Source organism: Dendrobates tinctorius, unplaced genomic scaffold (genome assembly GCF_039654945.1).
Source record: "Dendrobates tinctorius isolate UK_male_01 unplaced genomic scaffold, ASM3965494v1 ptg000211l, whole genome shotgun sequence".
Lineage (NCBI taxonomy): Eukaryota > Metazoa > Chordata > Amphibia > Anura > Dendrobatidae > Dendrobates > Dendrobates tinctorius.
The window spans coordinates 8,326,052-8,350,918 of NW_027361878.1; the positions used below are offsets into that span (position 1 = coordinate 8,326,052).

The 24,867-nt window shown below is 44.0% G+C and overlaps 1 protein-coding gene across 4 annotated transcripts in view; it reads left to right on the forward strand.

The window, feature by feature from the left end:
* SLC25A22 (solute carrier family 25 member 22) overlaps positions 1-24,307 on the forward strand; it is a 93,957-nt gene extending 69,650 nt beyond the window's left edge. For all 4 annotated transcript variants that reach the window (XM_073554378.1, XM_073554379.1, XM_073554380.1 and 1 more), the window contains exons 6-10: positions 7,396-7,514; positions 10,004-10,160; positions 10,389-10,543; positions 13,077-13,152; positions 15,037-24,307. In XM_073554378.1, coding sequence (XP_073410479.1) covers positions 7,396-7,514; positions 10,004-10,160; positions 10,389-10,543; positions 13,077-13,152; positions 15,037-15,190 — 661 coding nt within the window. In that variant the 3' untranslated portion in view covers positions 15,191-24,307. The remainder of the gene's footprint in view (positions 1-7,395; positions 7,515-10,003; positions 10,161-10,388; positions 10,544-13,076; positions 13,153-15,036) is intronic.
* Positions 24,308-24,867: the final 560 nt, after the last annotated feature.

Below are 24,867 nucleotides of genomic sequence, written 5' to 3' on the forward strand. Positions count from 1 at the left end.
CCACATGCATGCAACATGCATACTATATATATATATACCACATATATACTACATGCATGCAACATACATATATACTACATATATACCACATGCATGCAACATGCATACTATATATACACAGTACCACATATATACTACATGCATACAACATATATATAATACATATATACTACATGCAACATACATACTACATACATACTACATATATACCACATGCATGCAACATGCATACTATATATATATATATATATACCACATATATACTGCATGCAACATACATATATACTACATATATACCACATGCATGCAACATGCATACTATATATATATACCACATATATACTACATGCATACAACATATATAATACATATATACTACATGCAACATACATACTACATGCATACTACATATATACTACATGCATGCAACATACATATATACTACATACAATACATTCATACAATACATACTTATAGACATACAGTACATATAACATAGAGTACATACTCACCATCACTTGTCACTTTGATCCCCGAAGCCATTGTCGTCTATGGAATAAAGATTAAAATAACAAAGCACAAATATACTCACCCCTGATCCGCAGAAGTCCAGGGGTGTCCCACAACGATCTTGCGTGGAGAACAGCAGCATCAGCTGATGCTACCGTTCTCTACGGGCTCCAGGAAACCAGTGTCTGGAGGTAGGTATCCTTCCGCCCTGTATTCCTCCGCCACTGTAAAGAAAAAAAAAAGTCCCTAGTCTCATTTCATGGCATTGCTGTGTGAAAAATTTCCCATGCAGCTTTTGCCATAAAGTGAGACTAGGGACTTTTTTTTTTTTTTTTTACACTGGCGGAGGAATACAGGGCGGAAGGATACATACCTCCTGACACTGGTTTCCTGGGCCCCGTAGAGAACGGTAGCATCAGCTGATGCTGCTGTTCTCCACGCAAGATTGTTGTGGGACACCCGTGGACTTCTGCGGATCAGGGGTGAGTATATTTGTGCTTTGTTATTTTAATCTTTATTCCATAGATGACAATGGCTTCGGGGATCAAAGTGACAAGTGATGGTGAGTATGTACTCTGTTATATGTACTGTATGTCTATATGTATGTATTGTATGAATGTATTGTATGTAGTATATATGTATGTTGCATGCATGTAGTATATATGTAGTATGCATGTTGTATGCATGTGGTATATATGTAGTATATATGTATGTTGCATGCATGTAGTATATATGTGGTATATATATAGTATGCATGTTGCATGCATGTGGTACATATGTAGTATGTATGTATGTTGCATGTAGTATATATGTATTATATATATGTTGCATGCATGTAGTATATATGTAGTATGCATGTTGCATGCGGTATATATGTAGTATGTATGTTGCATGTAGTATATATGTATTATATATATTGCATGCATGTAGTATATATGTAGTATATATGTAGTATGCATGTTGCATGCATGTGGTATATATGTAGTATGTATGTAGTATGTATGTTGCATGTAGTATATATGTATTATATATATGTTGCATGCATGTTGTATATATGTGGTATATATGTAGTATGCATGTTGCATGCATGTAGTATATATGTTGTATGTTGCATGCATGTAGTATATATGTGGTATATATGTAGTATGCATGTTGCATGCATGTAGTATATATGTAGTATATATGTATGTTGCATGCATGTAGTATGCATGTTGCATGTAGTATGTTGCATGCATGTAGTATGTATGTAGCATGTATGTAGTATGTATGTAGCATGTAGTATGTATTTTTATTTTTTTTTTACATTCAACACATAGGCCGGATGATGGGACTACTACTGTCCCATCATTGGCTAATGTGTCAATCACCGTCATGGTAGCAGGCATCGCCCGATGGGACTTGTAGTCCCATCTGACGATCCTGCACAGACCCCCGCAGCATGCTCAGACCCCCGGACAGTCGGTATAGACCACCGGCAAGCCAGCACAGCCCCCCGGCAGGCCGGTACAGACCCCCGGCAGGCCAGTACAGACCCCCGGCAGGCCGCTCAGACCCCCGGACAGTCGGTACAGACCACCGGCAGGCCAGCACAGCCCCCGGGCAGTCGACACAGACCCCCGGGCAGTCGGCACAGACCCCCGGCAGGCCGGCACAGCCCCCCGGAAGGCCGGCACAGACCCCCGGGCAGTCGGCACAGACCCCCGGGCAGTCGGCACAGACCCCCGGGCAGTCGGCACAGACCCCCGGGCAGTCGGCACAGACCCCCGGGCGGCCGGTACAGACCCCCGGGCAGTCGGCACAAGCCCCCGGGCAGTCGGCACAAGCCCCCGGGCAGTCGGCACAAGCCCCCGGGCAGTCGGCACATCCCCCCGGGCAGCCGGCACATCCCCCCGGCAGGCCGGCACATCCCCCCGGCAGGCCGGCACAGCCCCCCGGCAGGCCGGTACAGACCCTCGGACAGTCGGCACAGACCCCCGGTATATAAGTAGTATGCATGTTGCATGCATGTAGTATATATGTGGTATATATGTAGTATGCATGTTGCATGCATGTGGTATATATGTAGTATGTTGCATGTATGTAGTATGTATGTTGCATGTATGTAGTATATATGTTGCATGTATGTAGTATGTATGTAGCATGTATGTAGCATGTAGCATGTATGTAGCATGTATGTAGTAGGGATTTTTTTTTTTTGTACATTCAACACATTAGCCGGATGATGGGACTACTACTGTCCCATCATTGGCTAATGTGTCAATCACCGTCATGGTAGCAGGCATCGCCCGATGGGACTTGTAGTCCCATCGGATGATCCTGCACAGACCCCCGCAGCCTGCTCAGACCCCCGGACAGTCGGCACAGACCCCCGGACAGTCGGCACAGACCCCCGGACAGTCGGCACAGACCCCCGGACAGTCGGCACAGACCCCCGGACGGCCAGCACAGCTCCCCGGTAGGCCGGTACAGACCCCCGGCAGTCGGCACAGACCCCCGGGCAGTCGGCACAGACCCCCGGGCAGTCGGCACAGACCCCCGAGCAGTCGGCACAGACCCCCGAGCAGTCGGCACAGACCCCCGAGCAGTCGGCGCAGCCCCCCGTCAGGCCGGCGCAGCCCCCCGGCAGGCCAGCACAGCTCCCCGGCAGGCCGATACAGACCCCCGGCAGTCGGCACAGACCCCCGGACAGTCGGCACAGCCCCGCGGCAGGCCGGTACAGACCCCCGGCAGTCCGCTCAGACCCCCGGACAGTCGGTACAGACCACCGGCAGGCCGGCACAGCCCCCCGGAAGGCCGGTACAGACCCCCGGCAGTCCGCTCAGACCCCCGGACAGTCGGTACAGACCACCGGCAGGCCGGCACAGCTCCCCGGCAGGCCGGTACAGACCCCCGCAGCCTGCACAGACCCCCGGACAGTCGGTACAGACCACCGGCAGGCCGGCACAGCCCCCCCCGGCAGGCCGGTACAGACCCTTGGACAGTCGGCACAGACTCCCGGTATATATGTAGTATGCATGTTGCATGCATGTGGTATATATGCAGTATGTATGAATGTTGCATGCATGTGGTATATATGCAGTATGTATGTATGTTGCATGCATGTAGTATGTATGTAGCATGTATGTAGCATGGATTTTTTTTTTTTTTGTACATTCAACACATTAGCCGGATGATGGGACTACTACTGTCCCATCATTGGCTAATGTGTCAATCACCGTCATGGTAGCAGGCATCGCCCGATGGGACTTGTAGTCCCATCGGACGATCCTGCACAGACCCCCGCAGTCTGCTCAGATCCCCGGACAGTCGGTACAGACCACCGGCAGGCCGGCACAGCCCCCCGGCAGTCCGCACAGACACCCGGGCAGTCGGAACAGACCACCCGCAGGCCAGCACAGCCCCCTGGCAGTCGGTACAGACCACCCGCAGGCCGGCACAGCCCCCCGGCAGGCCGGTACAGACACCCAGGCAGTCGGTACAGAGCCCCGGCAGTCCGCACAGACCCCCGGGTAGCCGGCACAGACCTCCGGAAGGTCCGTATACCCCCCCGAGAGGCTGTACAAGGAGAGAAAAGGGTTTTTCTTATTCCGATACCGGAAGTCCCATAGACTTGAATGGGACTTCCGGTATCGGAATCAGCGATACCCGATACTTTTTTCGTATCGGGCCGATACCATCCGATCCGATATTTTAGGGTATCGGATGGTATCGCTCAACACTAATTGTATGTAGTACAGTGGGGAAAAAAAGTATTTAGTCAGTCAGCAATAGTGCAAGTTCCACCACTTAAAAAGATGAGAGGCATCTGTAATTTACATCATAGGTAGACCTCAACTATGGGAGACAAACTGAGAAAAAAAAATCCAGAAAATCACATTGTCTGTTTTTTTTCATTTTATTTGCATATTATGGTGGAAAATAAGTATTTGGTCAGAAACAAGCAATCAAGATTTCTGGCTCTCACAGACCTGTAACTTCTTCTTTAAGAGTCTCCTCTTTCCTCCAATCATTACCTGTAGTAATGGCACCTGTTTAAACTTGTTATCAGTATAAAAAGACACCTGTGCACACCCTCAAACAGTCTGACTCCAAACTCCACTATGGTGAAGACCAAAGAGCTGTCAAAGGACACCAGAAACAAAATTGTAGCCCTGCACCAGGCTGGGAAGACTGAATATGCAATAGCCAACCAGCTTGGAGTGAAGAAATCAACTGTGGGAGCAATAATTAGAAAATGGAAGACATACAAGACCACTGATAATCTCCCTCGATCTGGTGCTCCACGCAAAATCCCACCCCGTGGGGTCAGAATGATCACAAGAACGGTGAGCAAAAATCCCAGAACCACGCGGGGGGACCTAGTGAATGAACTGCAGAGAGCTGGGACCAATGTAACAAGGCCTACCATAAGTAACACACTACACCACCATGGACTCAGATCCTGCAGTGCCAGACGTGTCCCACTGCTTAAGCCTGTACATGTCCGGGCCCGTCTGAAGTTTGCTAGAGAGCATTTGGATGATCCAGAGGAGTTTTGGGAGAATGTCCTATGGTCTGATGAAACCAAACTGGAACTGTTTGGTAGAAACACAACTTGTCGTGTTTGGAGGAAAAAGAATACTGAGTTGCATCCATCAAACACCATACCTACTGTAAAGCATGGTGGTGGAAACATCATGCTTTGGGGCTGTTTCTCTGCAAAGGGGCCAGGACAACTGATCAGGGTACATGAAAGAATGAATGGGGCCATGTATCGTGAGATTTTGAGTGCAAACCTCCTTCCATCAGCAAGGGCATTGAAGATGAAACGTGGCTGGGTCTTTCAACATGACAATGATCCAAAGCACACCGCCAGGGCAACGAAGGAGTGGCTTCGTAAGAAGCATTTCAAGGTCCTGGAGTGGCCTAGCCAGTCTCCAGATCTCAACCCTATAGAAAACCTTTGGAGGGAGTTGAAAGTCCGTGTTGCCAAGCGAAAAGCCAAAAACATCACTGCTCTAGAGGAGATCTGCATGGAGGAATGGGCCAACATACCAACAACAGTGTGTGGCAACCTTGTGAAGACTTACAGAAAACGTTTGACCTCTGTCATTGCCAACAAAGGATATATCACAAAGTATTGAGATGAAATTTTGTTTCTGACCAAATACTTATTTTCCACCATAATATGCAAATAAAATGAAAAAAAAACAGACAATGTGATTTTCTGGATTTTTTTTTCTCAGTTTGTCTCCCATAGTTGAGGTCTACCTATAATGTAAATTACAGACGCCTCTCATCTTTTTAAGTGGTGGAACTTGCACTATTGCTGACTGACTAAATACTTTTTTTCCCCACTGTATATATGTATGTTGCATGAATGTAGTATATATGCAGTATATATGTAGTATGCATGTTGCATGCATGTGGTATATATGTAGTATGTATGTTGCATGCATGTAGTGTATGTATGTAGTATGTATGTAACATGTATGTAGTATGTATGTTGCATGTATGTAGCATGTAGTGTGTATGTTGCATGTATGTAGCATGTAGTATATATGTAGTATGTATGTTACATGTAGTATATATAGTATATATGTAGTATGCATGTTGCATGCATGTAGTATGCATGTTGCATGTATGTAGTATGTATGTAGTATGTATGTAGCATGTATGTAGTATGCATGTAGTATGTAGCATGTATGTAGTATGTTGCATGTAGTATGTATGTTGCATGTATGTAGCATGTAGTGTGTATGTTGCATGTATGTAGCATGTAGTATATATGTAGTATGTATGTTACATGTAGTATATATAGTATATATGTAGTATGCATGTTGCATGCATGTAGTATGCATGTTGCATGTATGTAGTATGTATGTAGTATGTATGTAGCATGTAGTATGTATGTAGCATGTATGTAGTATGTAGCATGTATGTAGTATGTTGCATGTAGTATGTATGTTGCATGTAGTATATATGTAGTATGTATGTTACATGTAGTATATATGTAGTATGCATGTTGTATGTATGTAGCATGTAAATTATTTTTTTTTTTTTACATTCAACACATTAGCCGGATGATGGGACTACTACTGTCCCATCATTGGCTAATGTGTCAATCACCGTCATGGTAGCAGGCATCGCCCGATGGGACTTGTAGTCCCATCGGGCGATGCCTGCACAGACCCCCGGAGCCTGCACAGACCACCGGCAGGCCGGCACAGCCTCCCGGCAGGCCGGTACAGACCCCCGGGCAGTCGGCACAGACCCCCGGAGCCTGCACAGACCACCGGCAGGCCGGTAGACCCCCGGGCAGTCGGCACAGACCCCCGGAGCCTGCACAGACCACCGGCAGGCCGGTACAGACCCCCGGACAGTCGGCACAGACACCCCGAAGGCCCGAACTGACGGCGCATCATGATGCGCACAGACAGCGCATCATGATGACGTCATTTCGGCAGCCAATCACAGCCACTTTCATTGCATTTTGGACTTCTGATTCCGGTATCCGATACGAAAAAAGTATCGGTACTCGGTATCGGAATTCCGATACGGCAAATATCGGCCGATACCCGATACTTGCGGTATCGGAAAGCTCAACACTAGTCATGCCACCATCACTTTACTATAAAGTCTTTCAGATCGGAGCATTTATATGGGGTGCAGAGGTTGCGACCCAAATGGCACTTTGACATTCTAGAAGATTACTTTAACTCTTGCTGACACAATTAAGTGGCCATGTTAAGATCTTTTTCTTGAAACCCAAGATCTTCCAGAGTCTTGAGAATATTTTCGAGTGCCTAAAATGGTGGATTTTATCAAACACCAGAACAGAAGAGTCCAAAAATAGTCTTTATGTGGTTTGCAATGAGTAATGTCTACGCTGTTTTGACACTGCAGGAAGAAGCTGACACTGATAAAAGAGATGCTTGCTGGTTGTGGCGCAGGAACATGTCAAGTAATAGTCACTACGCCGATGGAGATGCTAAAAATCCAGCTCCAGGATGCAGGAAGACTGGGTAAGAATTGTGCTGTCATTGGAAAGACCAGGAATAGGCACCTGAAGGTTAGTTGAAGGGCTTCCGTGTGCTGCCGTACCATGTTTTACTAGGTGGAGCTAGGAGGGAATGCTTCTGTAATACAGTGTTATGTAACATATTTTTGGTCTGTGTGATGTCCATATGCTAATTGGATCACACATGGACAACAATGCAAATCATGACTTACGGATATGGGACGGACCCCCACTCCATCTTAAAACCACCATAACTACAATAAACCTAGGCACTAGAATAAATACACAACACATTATTTTGGTTGTCAAAATGGCCACAGCTTTATTTTAATCACAGGATTAAAACAATCACAGTAGGAGTCAGGTGAAGTGCTAGTACATTGGGATTCATAAGTACTGTGATATCCCCAGCTGTCTGACATACAGAACCAGGCCAGACAGCCATAAAGGGGCGGCACGCACTGGCTTGCCATTCAAGCAGAGCCTGTAAACTTTCAGGGCACCAATGACCCTATAATCCTCACTCCTGTGCTTAACCACTGTGCCCGCCCCTGACTGACGTTACCATTACAACGTCCTTGAGGCTGGCCACCAAAGCCGAGCCTGTTCACCACCATGAGGTTTTACATCCTCTATTAGTTAAAATGAGTCCACCTTAACTTGCCTGCAACTTACACCTGACTCCTAAACCGCAAAGCTGTGACAGGTTATAAATTCACATTTGACACCATTTTTTTTTTTTTTTTTTTAATAAATCACTTTAGTAAACTTATAAACTAGAAGTCCCTGCAAAAGCATTAAGGGGACTAACTTGGCAAACCTCCGACTCACAAAGAGTCATCCTACAGCACTCAGGAGAGGAAAAACCCCCTGTGGAGGAAACCTCTAGGGAACCATGGCTGATGGATGGCCCTTCCCTTGGGCTTAGAAGGTTAATGCTGTTAACTCTTTATAGCCATGATAAAATTGAACCTGGAACAAAATATACAATGGTAAATTCAAAAATACAATAAAGCATTCATCATACAAGCAATAATTAAAACGTTTTAGGACAATGATTATAAACAGGGCGGGTGGGCGGGAAATGCTTCCTCCTGTTCATCCTGTGCAAGAAAGAGGGAGAGACACAGATTTCCTGCTCTATATAAGACCCACCCTCCTCACAGTAACCCCCCAGGCACAGACATACTGTGCTTCTTAAGGCCCCGTCTCACTAAGCAATCTCGGTAGCGAGATCGCTGCTGAGTCACAACTTTTGTGACATAACAGCGATCTCACCAGCGAGATCGCTGTGTGTGACAGCGATCAGCGAGCGGCCCCCCTGCCGGTATCGCTGATCGCTGCAAGAAACCTCTGGACATTTCTTTTGTCGCTGGTCTCCCGCTGGCCAGCACGCATCGCTGTGTGTGACAGCGGGAGACCAGCGATCAAGTGTAAAAAAATAATAAAAAAAAATAAAAAATATAGTATTCTCACCTTCCGACGTCGCGTTCAGCCATCCTGCCTCTCTCCACGCTCCGGTCCCAGTGATCCTTTGCACGAATGACCGCGAGACTTTGTTATCCCGCGAGACCGTGACATCTCGCGGTCATTCGTGCAAAGGATCACTGGGACGGGAGCGTGGAGAGAGGCAGGATGGCTGAACGCGACGTCGGAAGGTGAGAATAACTATAATTTTTATTTTGATTCTATTTTTTACAGGATGGCAAGCGATGCCGGGCGCTCGGCATCGCTGTGCTGATCGATGGTGAAGCTGTCTGTGTGACAGCTCATCAGCGATCACATAGCGACTTACTAGCGATCCTGACACCTTGATATCGGTGTCGGGATCGCTGGTATGTCGCTTAGTGAGACGGGGCCTTTACTCTTAAAGCAACATCCCTCGTGCTTAAAAATCTACACCACTATACCAAAAAAGCTGCAGGAGTAAAGGTCCACCCATTCCCAAGTCATGTCCTCCTCCGCCTATGGCTCCAGTGGTTTCTATACAAGTGAACGGGATAGTTCATAAAAATGTTATACAAGAGGGCTGATGATCCATGTTTGTTTAAAACCATAGGGTCTAGTAACATTTCTCCTTGTGGAGAGTGACATGCCTGGCATGACAGTGTAAGGAGATTTATAGACCATGCAATATGGGAAATTAAATATACAATGGAGAGGACTCAAACTCTAGTGCCACCTATTGGAAGAAGCAATCCTAAAAGTCAATATCGACCCTTGCCATATGACTTAGGATAAAAGCCAAACCAGAATCTCAATTTACAGGCACATGTTTCGGAGTGTTGCCCCTCCTGAGTGCAAAGCTTGTCACACTCTGCTGATTGACAGTTCCCACCCATTTGCTGATATTTAGATCTGGAGCCTCTTCATTATCAACATTCCCACTTCCCAATATGTCTGTCAAGTGCTGAATGTGTTTGGACATCTAGCCATTATAGGTGACGTTTCCCACATATATGCGTTAACTCTTAGAACATTTTACTTTTATAGCTGCCCAGAAAAAGCTAATGGCCGGTCAGGCCGGACTGAATGGTGCAGCGGTGGAGACCAGCTCAGCGCGACCAACTGCCATGGCAATTTCCAGGGAACTTCTGAAAAGCAAAGGCATAGCCGGACTGTACAAAGGCTTGGGAGCCACTATACTAAGGTGCCTACAGTATCGGAGTATACGTTCTCACACTTCGGGTATTTGATTATACACACAGGAAGGTGTACAGTCTTCTTTGTATCATGTGCAGTGTGATCACAGAGGCTTCGTATGAAAGCCTACAGTGTTACTGTCTGCAAGGTCTTTACAGTCTCTGTTAGTGAGGATGTAACTTTAGGGGACAAGGAGCAGTGAACAGAAAACTAACATCTGACCTTTGGGTTCCAGGGACGTTCCCTTCTCAATTATTTATTTCCCTCTGTTCGCCAACTTGAACAAACTCGGTCAGAAGACGCCGGATGAGAAGTCTCCCTTCTTCGTATCGTTCCTTGCGGGCTGTGCAGCAGGGAGCACCGCCGCGGTTGCTGTGAACCCTTGTGATGGTAGGTTTCACACAGAAGAGTATGGAAAAACATCAAATTGTAATACATTATGTATTATGTATCATTATGTTTAGGAGACTGCAGCTTTTTGGGACGCAGCATCCATTTATAGTAAAATACATCCAGATCCAGGTTGTCCTACTATTTTCTTAACACTAGGGTAACACGACCGTATAAAAAAAATTGGTCTGATTTTCATCCAGAAAAGTGGGACGATTTAATTCGCACTTGTCATCCCGTATACAATCCTATTTTTTTACACAGCAACTATTAATCATTTACAATTTCCTGTATTATAAAATTGCAACCTATCCGTAAAAATCGGATGTTTTACTGTGGCTCCGTATGCCATCCGATTTTTTTTTTTTTTTTTTTTTTTTTTCGCACCAATCCGATTTTGGAGAAAAATTTTGCATGCTGCAGTTTTTTCACAGATTCCATCAGCAAAAGAAAAAATCGTTTATCAGTACTACTCCATTGAATAACATTGGTCCAAGTGCTATCCTAAGGGATCGCTCACACCACGGTATAAATCAGAAGAGTGTTATCTGATTTTTTTTATCGGACAGCACTAATGTTATTTAATGGGACAGCGCTGATGACTGATTTTTTTTCCTTGACAAAATCTGTGAAAGAAATTGTAGCGTGAACGATTTTCCTCCGAAATCAGATGGGTGCGAGAAAAAAAATCGGAGCCACAGTAAAGCATCTGATTTTTACGGATACATTGTAATTGTGTAACATAGGAAATGGCAAATGTTCTAGTAAATGATTAATTATTATATTAATATTATCTACTATATAATCGACTAATTCTGTCTGTCTCTCTGTTTGTAACGGAAATCCCACGTCGCGACAGGCACAGTCCGGCCGTGAATTGGCACGGAATTCGAACGACGCACGCCACCGCTACCATCGGGAGATCTGCGGCGCTAGTGTGGCGCCCCTAGGAGTATGGTCGCCACAGTGGCTTTGCCTTCCTCCAGGGGAGGGTAATGCCGGGCTTGGAGGCAATGGTGGGGGTCTCTCGCAGTCAGTCTATGCATGCAACACAGTTCCACTCCAGGCCAGCAGGGGGAACTCTGAACCGGGATTAAGGGGAGGAGTGCTCTCTGAGGGCCAAGAGGAAGGAGTGTTCAGTTAGTCTGCGGAGGGTGAAGTGTGCAGACGTGTGGAAGGAGGGCTGAGATAGAGCTGAGAGGAAGAGCTCATCTCTGGAGAGAGCGCATGAACTGGAGCCTGGTCTCCACGGTTGTACGGATACTAAAGGTCCTGCAACAGACACCAGAGGAGTAGGAGGCTGTAAATGCCCTACTCCCATCTAAGACTTGAGGGCACAACAGCAGCTTGGATAGAGAGCCGGGACTCAGGAAAGAGGAGTCCCCGAGAGAGGCTACAGCTGTCTGCCGTGCAAGTGAGATTCTTGGAAACATCTGACAGGAGGAACTTCAGTGTAACTCAGTACTGGAGATCCCGCAAACAAGCGCTAGTAAGGAGACTGCACAACCCATCTGCTGAGAGAGAATCCCTGAGTTGCTTCCAGGCTAGCCTGCTCCAATACCATCTGTAATCAGGACCCTGGACTGCAGTTATCAAGTAAAGGTACAGAAATTGCACCCGCTGGGTCTTGTCTGCTTCCTACCTTTCCGGCACTGCTAGATCCCCGTGCAAACCACATCTACACTGCCCTTGGACTACAGCTTCACCTGTGGGGAGCTTTTACATCTTTGCTGCACCATACCATCAGTCCCAGCGGATCTGCATGCAGCGTCGGCTTAACACCTCCCTTGCCGAGCACCACAGGTGGCGTCACAAACTATTCATCTAACTACATTCCACCATTCACATCTTCCTATTACTTGGGCGCCCAGGGCCACGGACCGGGTCACCGCTGCTGTGACACATCCCGCTGACACCGGCCCGGTACCGAGTACCCCACAGCCCTGGGAGGGCGACCCACTAGCCGCTGATCTCCTGATAGTTGCCGCTGTGAAATAAACTACATACATATTCTAGAATACTCGATGCGTTAGAATCGGGCCACCATCTAGTATAATATAATAATATTAATTAGCTGCTGAATTTAAAAAAACAAACCAGATTGTATAGAGTGTGAAAAATAATCGTCCCACTGTTCTGGATGAAAATACTGCTGATTTTTTTGTACGCCCTTCTAACCTCAGCCTAATAATAATAATAGTCGGAATTTTGAGGATGAATCACGATTCAGGGAGAGTCATGAAGCCAAGTCTATGAAGTCCGCACCCCCTCGGGAAAGACCATGAAAGTTAGTATTATATGAAGAGGCCCATATCTCAGGAACCATATAGCAGATTTAAAAAAAAAAAAAACATTCAGGGGAGCAGCAGGAATAAAAACTGGCCACTATATTTGCCAGAAAGATTTTATCTGAATGTATTCCGTCTAAAAATATAATATTGTTATTCTTTTTTTTTTCTATGTACACTGATTTTAACTTTTTTTTGTCACTTTGGTAACTAAAGCTGCATTTTCTTATATTTTTGTTTTCCAGTGATAAAAACAAGATTGCAGTCGTTACAGAGGGGAGTAAATGAGGATACATACTCAGGAATCATAGACTGTACCAGGTAAGTATGGAGGAGGTTTGCTGTGACTTTTTACTGCATGGCCAGAAAGCTGCAAGCAAGAACACTTGTATAAAGCGAAGCCGGCCCCACTATATGGTTTCTGCCCGGGAGTATGTATATCGCATATATCACCACCATTCCCGACTCAATCCTCACACTGCGTGCACTGGGGGGATTCATAAGTCTGCAGTCACATAGAGGGACTGCAGACTTTATGTTTTAGACCGGACAATCCCTTTAAAAGGGTACCCTCAAGTTTCATGCTCATGCCCTATCCATGGGAAAGGGGATAACATTCCAATTGCTGGGGGTCTGACCTATGGAGCCCCCCACCAATCCCGAGAACAGGCCGTGTGAATGCAGCGGTGGTTGATCATGGGCACTGCCTCTTCATTTATTTTTAATGGGACCACCAGAGAAAGTCAAGCACCCATCTTAGCTGGTCTTTGGCAGTGCCATAAGAATGAATGGAGGCCGTTCACAACTGCATTCACACTGGGCTCCGGTTCCCAAGATTGGTGGGAATATCACGATCAGACCACCAGTGATCGAGAATTTATCCCCTACCGTAGTAATAGGGGATAAATTACAAATCTGAGAATATCCATTTAAGCAATAGATATCAGTAAGGCTAGGGACACACAACTGCATTTTCTCTCATACCAAAAAATTGGTCCAATTATGCTAATCACACACTGATCAGAGTTAGATCAGAGCTAGATCATAGTGTGATCAGACTTAAATCATAGTGTGATCAGAGTTAGATCAGAGTGTGATCAGACTTAAATCATAGTGTGATCAGAGTTAGATCAGAGTGTGATCAGACTTAAATCATAGTGTGATCAGAGTTAGATCAGAGTGTGAATAGCATTAGATCAGACTTAGTTCAGACTTAAATCAGAGTGTGATCAGAGTTTGATCAGACTTAAACCATAGTGTGACCAGAGTTAGATCAGACTTAAGGCCGGGGTCACGCTTGCGAGTGTGATGTGAGAAACTCGCGCCAGTCTCGCATCAATACCCTGCACTGCCGCCGGCACTCGGAACCGGAGTGTGCAGCTGCATAAAAATACATGTAGCCGCCACACTCCGGTCCCGAGTGCTGGCGCCAGTGCCGGGTAGTGATGCGAGAGACTCACGCAAGTTTCTCGCATCACACTCGCAATGTGACCCCAGCCGAAATCAGAGTGTGATCAGATTTTCTCAAATGAGGAGACAATGTAAAAAAAATTTCCATCTTCTTCATCCTGTCAGTCCATGAAAATCAGACTGCACTCGAACATCATCCAAGTGCTGTCCAATTTTTTTACATAGACTTATTGACTTGTATGGCTAAGCGCGATCTGAATATTGGATACAAATTGAGCATGCTGTGATTTTTTTTTTTCCATAGACAAACTCTGTCCAATGAAAAAAAACAGACGTGTGCACAGCCCTATAGAATGACTTTGGTCTGAGTGCGATCCTATATTTTGTCAGTTCGCACGACTTGAACCGAAAATACAGTCGTCTGCACCTGCCCTGAAACTTCACAATCAGTTCTTCTTGTAGAACCTTAATATAGTTGGAGGTACATGAAAAGTATCTGTATATATCAGGTGTATCAGGGGAAAAAAGGTTGTCTGGATCCCTAAGTTATCAGGGGCCCTTGGCAATTCCCCCTATTGTCTGTCCCGTAATCAAAGCCTCTAAGTACGACCATGGCATCTACGGTAATCACCTAACACATGTCATTATGAGGCACCAAAACTTTTTCATACAAGAGCAACAAAAAGTCCCTGATACAAGTTTTTCCCAAATGAAAATTGAAAGAAAAAAAAGTTAATACCAACAAGAAAGAATTAAATTGCTGTAATTACTGTGTTTCATATGTTTTATTTCTAGGAAAATCTGGAGGAGCGAGGGTCCCGCTGCATTCCTGAAGGGGGCATATTGCAGAGCTTTGGTCATTGCTCCGCTCTTTGGAATTGCACAAGTCGTTTATTTTATAGGAATCGGTGAATTTATTCTGAGCTTTTTACCCTCCAGGCGTGATTAATGACCCCCATCACATAATCCCCCCTTTACAAGCTCCCTCCGTTTGGCTCTTCTGGCCATTTCCTTACATGGATTCTTCCTGCCCCGAGCCGATTTATTGGTCACGGGTTTACACAATGGAAGACCATCTTTTATCGGCGCTGTGGCATGGTCCAAAAGTGTTGAGGTTACTTGCAAAACCTTTCAGCAACTTTCCAGGCTTTCCTTACTTGAAGGCATGAAACAATCATAACGACATGGGCAACACGGTAACCATTTTAAGGAATCTACATAACTCACGACACGCTCGAACAGATTGCGAAGGTTTTGTTTCAGGAAAAAAAAATCTCATTTTTAGTGTTTTCTCAGCTGCATGGACCTGCGACACACTGGTATCACGGCCATTTTTACCTTTTAAATTCTAGAATGTGTATTTATTGGTAATATTGAATGTCTGAAAGTCATGTGAACATTCAAGGTCATTACGAATTAATTCATTATCGTTTTTTTTAGAATTACAGAATATCGGGAAAATTTATACCTGCATGGTCAGGATACATAATCCCCGGCGCTTTAAGGCTATGGGCACACAGAGTCTTTTTTGCTGAGTTGTTGGAGCAGAAAGGGTTTATTGGTCACAAGAACCCAAAACTCAAAGTTTTTGAGGAGCTGTGAAATTTGGAGAGTTTCTGCTCCAAAAACCCCTCGAAAAATTCTGTGCCCACATAGCCTAAAGGCAGTTTTTATGTTGGTTTTTACAAAAAATTTTTAGGCAATGTCAAAAGGGTATTGGTAATGGTAAAAAATGTATACTTCTCCTTCCTCCTGGATCCCCTACATCAAAACTGGATCAAAAACTACAGTGGTATTTTTTTTATTTATTTTTTTTTAAAAACCCACCCTAAGGCCGATTTACACGTCCAAGTACGGATCGCAATGTCTGGACCATGGGTTTACAGACCCAAACGTTACAGTTTCAGTGAGTCTCTGTAGTTTGGTCAGGAGACAAAACAAACAAACAATATTTATGTGCAGCCATAGTGTTAGCATGCAAGTAAATGTCATTTTAACCCCTTTATGACCTTGCGATGTATAGTAGTTTTTTATTTAAGTGGTGAAAATTCTGAAATTCGTAAGAATTTTTTTTTTCGCTTATGTCGTCATTTTCCAAGAACCGTAGAGTTTCCATTATTTCTGGGGCTGGGTGGTGGCTTATTTTTTGCGGCTTGAGCTGACGTTTTTATTGATACCATTTTGGGGTAGATACGATGTCTTGATCGCCTCTTATTTCATTGTTGCAGCTGCCCAGAAAATGTAATTCTAGTACTTTGATTTTTTTTTTCTCATTACGCCATTTACCGATCGGATTAATTGTTTTTATATATTGATAGATCGGGTGATCCTGAGCCCAGCGATACCAGATATGTGTATTTTTTTTAACTGTTTGATTTTCAATGCGGCAAAAGGGGCGAGATTTAAACTATTGTGCTTTTTCCCCCCCATGATTGTAAACTTTTTTTTCACTCTTTTTACTTTATTTAATAGTCCCCTTAGGGGACTTGTAGCTGCGATTGTCCAATTGCTTGTGCTATACGTAGCAGTTGCAGAAATGACAATCTCCTATGAACACTGGCCATGGGCCGGCTTTCACAGGAAATGTACAGGGGTGATCAGCAGACCCTTGGCTGTCATGGCAATCCATTGACTCCCCCCGATCACGTGACAGGGGCGCCGATGGGTGGGTTTAATGACGTGCTTCTGGGCCGCGGTGTGTTAAATCCCACTGTTGCTTGACAGCTGGATTTAACAGGTTAACAGCTTCAGGTGGAGCAATGCTCACAACCCCATGCACCGCTCCGGTGACTGGAAGCGAGCGACTGCAGGGAAATTATAACTTCATTTTCCCTGTAGCTAAACTCCCAGTTAAACAACAGCATATGCTCAAAATGGTTTTTACCAGCAGGTTACCGCTATTACTGCAGGTAATTATACTGTATATCTATATACAGTGTGTCCGTAAAGTCATGGGGCACTTTTGACCAGTCACTGGAAAGCAACAAAGGACGATATAAATGTGAAATCTGCTCCAAATGAAAGAAAACCTCTCCCAGTTCCATACCTATTCAGTGCAGTTTGATGTGGGCTCCATTTGTTGCCCTACACACATCCAAACGACAGTGAAGTTCTTGCCACACAAGGGTAAGGACGTCTGGTGTAACAGAATGAATTACGTCTGTGATTCTCTGTTTTAAGTGATTAATGTCGTTGATACGTTCAATGTACACATGTTGCTTCACATAACCCCAAAAGTAAAAGTCTAAGGGCGTCAGATCCGGGGATCGTGGTATACTTGCATACTTTCCTGTGACTGGTCAAAAGTGCACCATGACTTTAGGGACACACTGTGTGTGTGTATGTGTGTATATATATATATATATATATATATATATGTATATATATATATATATTTTGACCAATCTTGTGAAAATCAATTATTCTTGAATAACTGAAAGTTCACCAACTTTACCATACAGAGGTTTTTAGATTCACAATTTTCAAAACCTCTGTTTCCTGTCTGTGAACAGAGCCATTCTTCTTTACACTTAGAGGTTGAAAAATGTGACCTCTTACTTCTTATCGCTGAGGGTTTGCTGCAATGTTTGCATTATTAGTGATGCTATGTGAGATACATGAACGAGGAGCACAAACCTCTCTCCTGTCCTGAGGGGTGGGTACAATTCTACGTCTTCAGACCCACCAGATCATGCAATCCAGCACTTCTTCTGGCAAGTATCCATTGCTGCACCATCGGCAAGTGACTATCGCTGCTCCACCAGCAAGTGTTCATTTGCTGCTCCACCAGCAAGTATCCATCGCTGCTCCACCGGCAAGTCTCCATCGCTGCTCCATTGGCAAATCTTCTTCGCTGATCCTCCGGCAAGTCTCCATTGCTCCTCCACCCGCAAGTCTCCATTGCTCCTCCACCCGCAAGTCTCCATTGCTCCTCCACCCGCAAGTCTCCATTGCTCCTCCACCGGCAAGTCACCATCGCTACTCCACTGGCAAGTCTACATCACTGCTCCGCCGGCAAGTCACTATTGCTGCTCCACCAGCAAGTCACCATCATTGCTCCACCGGCATGTCACCATCGCTGCTCCACAGTCAAATGTCCATCACTGCTCTCGATGGAAGGATGGAGCCAATTGTTGAAAGCCAATGAGTGGGCTCAACGGTTCCATGCGGGGATTTCTGTCAGCACTCAATTGCCATGATCAGAGTCACTAGGCTCACCGATTAGCTGCCACTCTGTTAAGGGGTCATAAGCTCTACAACTAATGCCACATACCAGAAGCAGCGGCGGAGGCTTGTTGGTGACCTGGTAAAGATGAACTTAGTTTTTTAAACTAAAATGCAGCGATGGATGAATTACAGCTCTGGCAAAAAATTAAGAGACCACTTTCAAATGTTCAGTTTGTCTGATTTTTCTCTTTATAGGTATATTTTTGAGTAAAATGTAAATTGTTCTTTTAGTCTATAAACTTCTGACAACATGTCTCTGAATTTACAAGCAATAAATTTTGTACTTATTTTTTGACAAAGAAAAATGGTCAAAATAACAAAAAAAAGCCAGTGATTTAAGACCTCAAATAATGCAAAGAAAACAAGTTCATAATCATTTAGTAAAAACAACACTAATGTTTTTAACTCAGGAAGACTTAAGAAATCAATATTTTGTGGAATAACCATGATTTTTAATCACACCTTTCATGCGTCTTGGCATACTTTCGACCATTCTTTTACACTGCTTCTGGCACAGAAATTTAAACAGTTCTTTGTTTGATGGCTTGTGACTATCCATCATCCTCTTGATTACATTCCAGAGGTTTTCAATGGGGTTCAGGTCTGGAGAATGGGCTGTGCATGACAGGGTTTTGATGCGGTGGTCTCTTAATTTTTGCCAGAGTTGTATATTATAACAACCCTTTTAATCATTGAATATGCCATGATTAAGAACAAGATTGTTTGAAAAGCGTAGGTACAGTCTACAACAGTGGTTCCCAAACGCCACTCCTCGCGGACCCCAACAGGTCATGTTTTCAGGATTTCCATAGTGTTACACATGTGAGAGAAATCCTGATGCCTTGATGATACTTCCATCACCTGTGAAACACTAAGGAAATCCTGAAAACATGACCTGTTGGGGTCCTCGAGGCCTGGAGTTTGGGAACCACTGGTCTACGGTATTATGCAGCCATTTGTTTTTCACTCTAGTTTCACAGTAGTTTTCAGGTGGGGAATGAGCAATGTGTTGCAGTCCCATTTGGCTTCTGTAATGTTTAATTGCTGTAGTCTTTTTAGATGTCATATAAATGTACATAATGTAACTAACAGAGTCAGCCATGTGTATATTACGGTAATTAGATTGTGTACCAGATTGTAGATGGTTTACTAATATTACATTTTCAGACCTACAAAATTTCACAAAATGTGTCTTTATGCTGTAGATGTGAGCCGGTGCTTTATGGTGGTTACATAAAAGCCTAAAAGATTTTACCTACTTAGACAAAGTTAAAGATTAATACTGCTATATGGTGTCCTTCATCTTTTAGCAAAGGAAATATACAAGCAATACACCTATAGTAAACCCCCCCACCCAGTTAACAAAAATCAGGTCTACCAGGCCTTAAGTATTTTTTGAGCAGATCCACTATTAAGCACCCAATGATATTTTCATGTAAAGATTGGTCTAAGGAGTGACATGTCAGAGTGAGGAGACTTATACGCCATGCATGCTCCACTAGGAAATTAAATTTGCAAATTGCCTCTTCATAGAGGATTAGAAGTAATAATTCCATCTAGAAATGTTTCTCTATCTATTACTATATTATATATTTTGCCAAAGTACTGAAAATCGATTCCTATTATTGGAGTAGGAGCTGATCCTGCAGCACGCGGCAGCGGTCACTACACCGTGTGATGAAGATCTTAACAGCCGTCTGCTGATGGAGGTGATAACAGTTGATCAGCGGGGTTTCTATACCTGACATCCCTCACCGATCAACTGTTATCACGTCCAGCAGCAGCTGGATATAAAGATCTCCATCACACTATGTAGTGACCGCTGCCAGGTGCTGCAGATCAGCTCCTACTCCAGCAATAGTTGAAGTTCGGTGCTCCTGCAAAATCTGATACTAAAGACCAATGAAAGGATAGGGTATGAATGTCAGAGATGTAAAAACTAAAATATTAAACTAGTGCGCCTCCTGCTCAGGATGACCCAATACGTCCATGGATTACAAGGACAGTAAATTGATTTCAGTAGAAACTTTGAAATGTTTCGTTTTTTTTCTGTTGTGGTGCTGCGGTGAAATTCAACACTTGTGGCTGGTCTCCACCTTAGACGATCAATGTGGGTCTAAAGAGTTGGATCCTTCTAAGGAAAATGTATCCTGGCTGTTAAAGTCATCAATCCAAAGCTTGAATGAACAAATCATTTACTAGATATGCAGACCTTGCAAATATAATCAAGTGTGCACCTGTAATGTCAGCAATGCCAATTGCTGCCCCCTAGAATAGATCACATACAGTTGTGGCCAAAAGTATTGACACCCCTGCAATTCTGTCAGATAATACTCAGTTTCTTCCTGAAAATGATTGCAAACACAAATTCTTTGGTATTATTATCTTCATTTAATTTGTCTTAAATGAAAAAACACAAAAGAGAATGAAGCAAAAAGCAAAACATTGATAATTTCACACACAACTCCAAAAATGGGCCAGACAAAAGTATTGGCACCCTCAGCCTAATACTTGGTTGCACAACCTTTAGCCATAATAACTGCGACCAACCGCTTCCGGTAACCATCAATGAGTTTCTTACAATGCTCTGCTGGAATTTTAGACCATTCTTCTTTGGCAAACTGCTCCAGGTCCCTGATATTTGAAGGGTGCCTTCTCCAAACTGCCATTTTTAGATCTCTCCACAGGTGTTCTATGGGATTCAGGTCTGGACTCATTGCTGGCCACCTTAGAAATCTCCATTTTCTAGTGCTTTTTGAAGTGTGTTTTGGGTCATTGTCCTGCTGGAAGACCCATGACCTCTGAGGGAGACCCAGCTTTCTCACACTGGGCCCTACATTATGCTGCAAAATTTGTTGGTAGTCTTCAGACTTCATAATGCCAAGCACACAGTCAAGCAGTCCAGTGCCAGAGGCAGCAAAGCAACCCCAAAACATCAGGGAACCTCCGCCATGTTTGACTGTAGGGACCGTGTTCTTTTCTTTGAATGCCTCTTTTTTCTCCTGTAAACTCTATGTTGATGCCTTTGCCCAAAAAGCTCTACTTTTGTCTCATCTTACCAGAGAACATTCTTCCAAAACGTTTTAGGCTTTTTAAGGTAAGTTTTGGCAAACTCCAGCCTGGCTTTTTTATGTCTCGGGGTAAGAAGTGGGGTCTTCCTGGGTCTCCTACCATACAGTCCCTTTTCATTCAGACGCCGACGGATAGTACGGGTTGACACTGTTGTACCCTCGGACAGCAGGGCAGCTTGAACTTGTTTGGATGTTAGTCGAGGTTCTTTATCCAACATCTGCACAATCTTGCGTTGAAATCTCTTGTCAATTTTTCTTTTCCGTCCACATCTAGGGAGGTTAGCCACCGTGCCATGGGCTTTAAACTTCTTGATGACACTGCGCACGGTAGACACAGGAACATTCAGGTCTTTGGAGATGGACTTGTAGCTTTGAGATTGCTCACGCTTCCTCACAATTTGGTTTCTCAAGTCCTCAGACAGTTCTTTGGTCTTCTTTCTTTTCTCCATGCTCAATGTGGTACACACAAGGACACAGGACAGAGGTTGAGTCAACTTTAATCCATGTCAACTGGCTGCAAGTGTGATTTAGTTATTGCCAACACCTGTTAGGTGTCACAGGTAAGTTACAGGTGCTGTTATTTACACAAATTAGAGAAGCATCACATGATTTTTTGAACAGTGCCAATACTTTTGTCCACCCTCCTTTTTTTATGTTTGGTGTGGAATTATATCCAATTTGGCTTTAGGACAATTCTTTGTGTTTTTTTTTCATTTAAGACAAATTAAATGAAGATAATAATGCCAAAGAATTTGTGTTTGCAATCATTTTCAGGAAGAAACTTTCAGGAAGAAACTGAGTATTATCTGACAGAATTGCAGGGGTGTCAATACTTTTGGCCACAACTGTAGCACGGTATGTTGGCGGCTGTGTAGACTGTGTATAGATGCTTGCCATTACGTATATATATTGCCCTATTTACTTACAATGATGTCACCTCCTGGTTACCTTTTTATATACAAATAAAGCCTTACAATGTCCCATACTGTTTGCAGGTAACTAAACCTAGGAATCATGGCACATCACAAACCCAACTGTTCTTCCAATGAAAGACACAGCACTTCATTTTACACAAGCTGTCTTTTTAAATACCCAATACTCTAAAAGAAAGTGAATACAAAGTGTTCCCCTGAATGGTTATGCGTTATATGGATAGCCCACTGCTGTCAATGAGTAAAGTGTAATACCTAATTTCCCCTCTGGGGGTGCATAGGAAAACCAAACACTTGTTGCTGGGTTCCTCCAAAGGTTCCATCAGAATACTGTGGGTCCTGACTGCGAAAAAAAAGGGTCCAAAAAATCACTATTATATTCAAAATGGATAAGATCATGCTGCTAAATAGTAGACGGGTTAAAGAGGATTCTTATTTACAAAGTAAAAAAGATATATTAATAGTATTTATATATTCACTTCTCATAAATTCACTCTCTGCTAACATGTTTTGTGCTGGATTTTGGCTATTTCTATTAACACAGACATTTTTTAATTGCTAAAAAAAAATAATTCTGGAATATTATTATTGTTTTGCACTCTTCAACTTCTATGCTGGTCCATGCATCTCCACAGTAACAGACTACAGACCTTGCGATCAGTCTCATCCTGCATTTTTCCTTCCATCTGTCTTATACTTCTCTGTTGTAAACATTTGGTTTGATAGGAAGTATCGGGGCCCGGGGGGGAATAAAAGTGAGTGTGAGTGCAAGATCTGACTATACAATTTAGCTGTTATCTGTTACCACAAAGACCCATAGATCAGTATCTGGCCTGTAAACACAAACTTTTCATCATTTTTTCATTTTAGATGTATAGTTTAATCTCCTACCCCGGCTAGCAGTCAGGCCTAGAAAGGACCAAAGTCACATGCTGACCATAAATTGTAGATTGTAGTGATAGATTAGTGCAATGCTGCTTGATAGAGACCACTAGTTATGTGCCGCCAGGTCTTGGAAGCCGCTTATTCTGCAGATCACTACTTGTTTGAGCCTTATGCTTTTAAATGCACTATAGCATTGCTGAAATGGACCCAATGTCACCCATTGTTTTTCCCTTTTGTGAATTTTCTATATTTGTGTTGTTTTTTGCTCTATTTGTTGTCTTTGTTGTGAATCAGTAGTGTCTCATTAGTGACTATTACCTGGCGAGCACTGATACACCCCGTCGCGCACTTCCTCTCCACCCCGGCGCGCTCTTCCTCTCCACCCCGGCGCGCTCTTCCTCTCCACCCCGGCGCGCTCTTCCTCTCCACCCCGGCGCGCTCTTCCTCTCCACCCCGGCGCGCTCTTCCTCTCCACCCCGGCGCGCTCTTCCTCTCCACCCCGGCGCGCTCTTCCTCTCCACCCCGGCTCGCTCTTCCTCTCCACCCCGGCGCGCACTTCCTCTCCACCCCGGCGCGCACTTCCTCTCCACCCCAGCGCGCACTTCCTCTACACCCCAGCCCGCACTTCCTCTACACTGGGACTCTAGACCATACATTCCACTTAATCCTAGTACTCTTTTGCTTCCTAGAGCTCTCTCCATCATGATCCTATTGGTATTATTGTGTCCACCTTGTTTGTTTACTTCTGTGACTTTTCATGTTCCCTTTACTCGTCACATATGATTTTGTGAAAAGTATTGTACTGAACCAGACAATGAAATGTCATTAAAAATGCTGCTTTATCGACAATACAAAAATGTTATTTGAAAAAATGTTTTACAGAAAATTAGTAAACTTTGTTTGATGTACTGTATTGTAAAATAAATCTAACAATAATGGTGTTTTATCTGATCTGATCCTCTGTGCGCTTCTGCTTGGTGTAAGGGATGATTATAGCTATCCAAACAATTATGGTCAGGCATGAAAATACTTACACTGTACTTCAGTTTTGTGCCAAAAAAAGTTATTACTGGTTCTTTGCAACTAAACACCCTTCAGTTGCCTTAAGGGGGCATATAACATTCATTAGGTAAATAATAGGGTTTGTACTACATTCTGAGTTAAGAAACGCGCCCCTCCACTGCCCCCCCAGCTTCATGTTTATTGGGGGTGGCACACTACTTGTGATTGACAGTTCAGACCAGTGACCATACCGGCGCACTCTCTAATACAACATAGGAGGAGCGCAGGGGCAATACAGTTGGCTCAAACCAGCAATCTGGCCAGCTTTAGATTAATTCTAGTATGGCTTGCAAGCTCTTTTACATAGAGCTTGCAAGTGCTGCTCTTATTGCCTAGGCTCCTAAGTTATTAAGCAGTCCTGAAAGCACCACTCCAGAATTTTTTTTTTTTCAGCTCTGGATTGGCGCTTTAAATGTAAGTCCTCTGCCCCCGACCTTATACTCATTTTT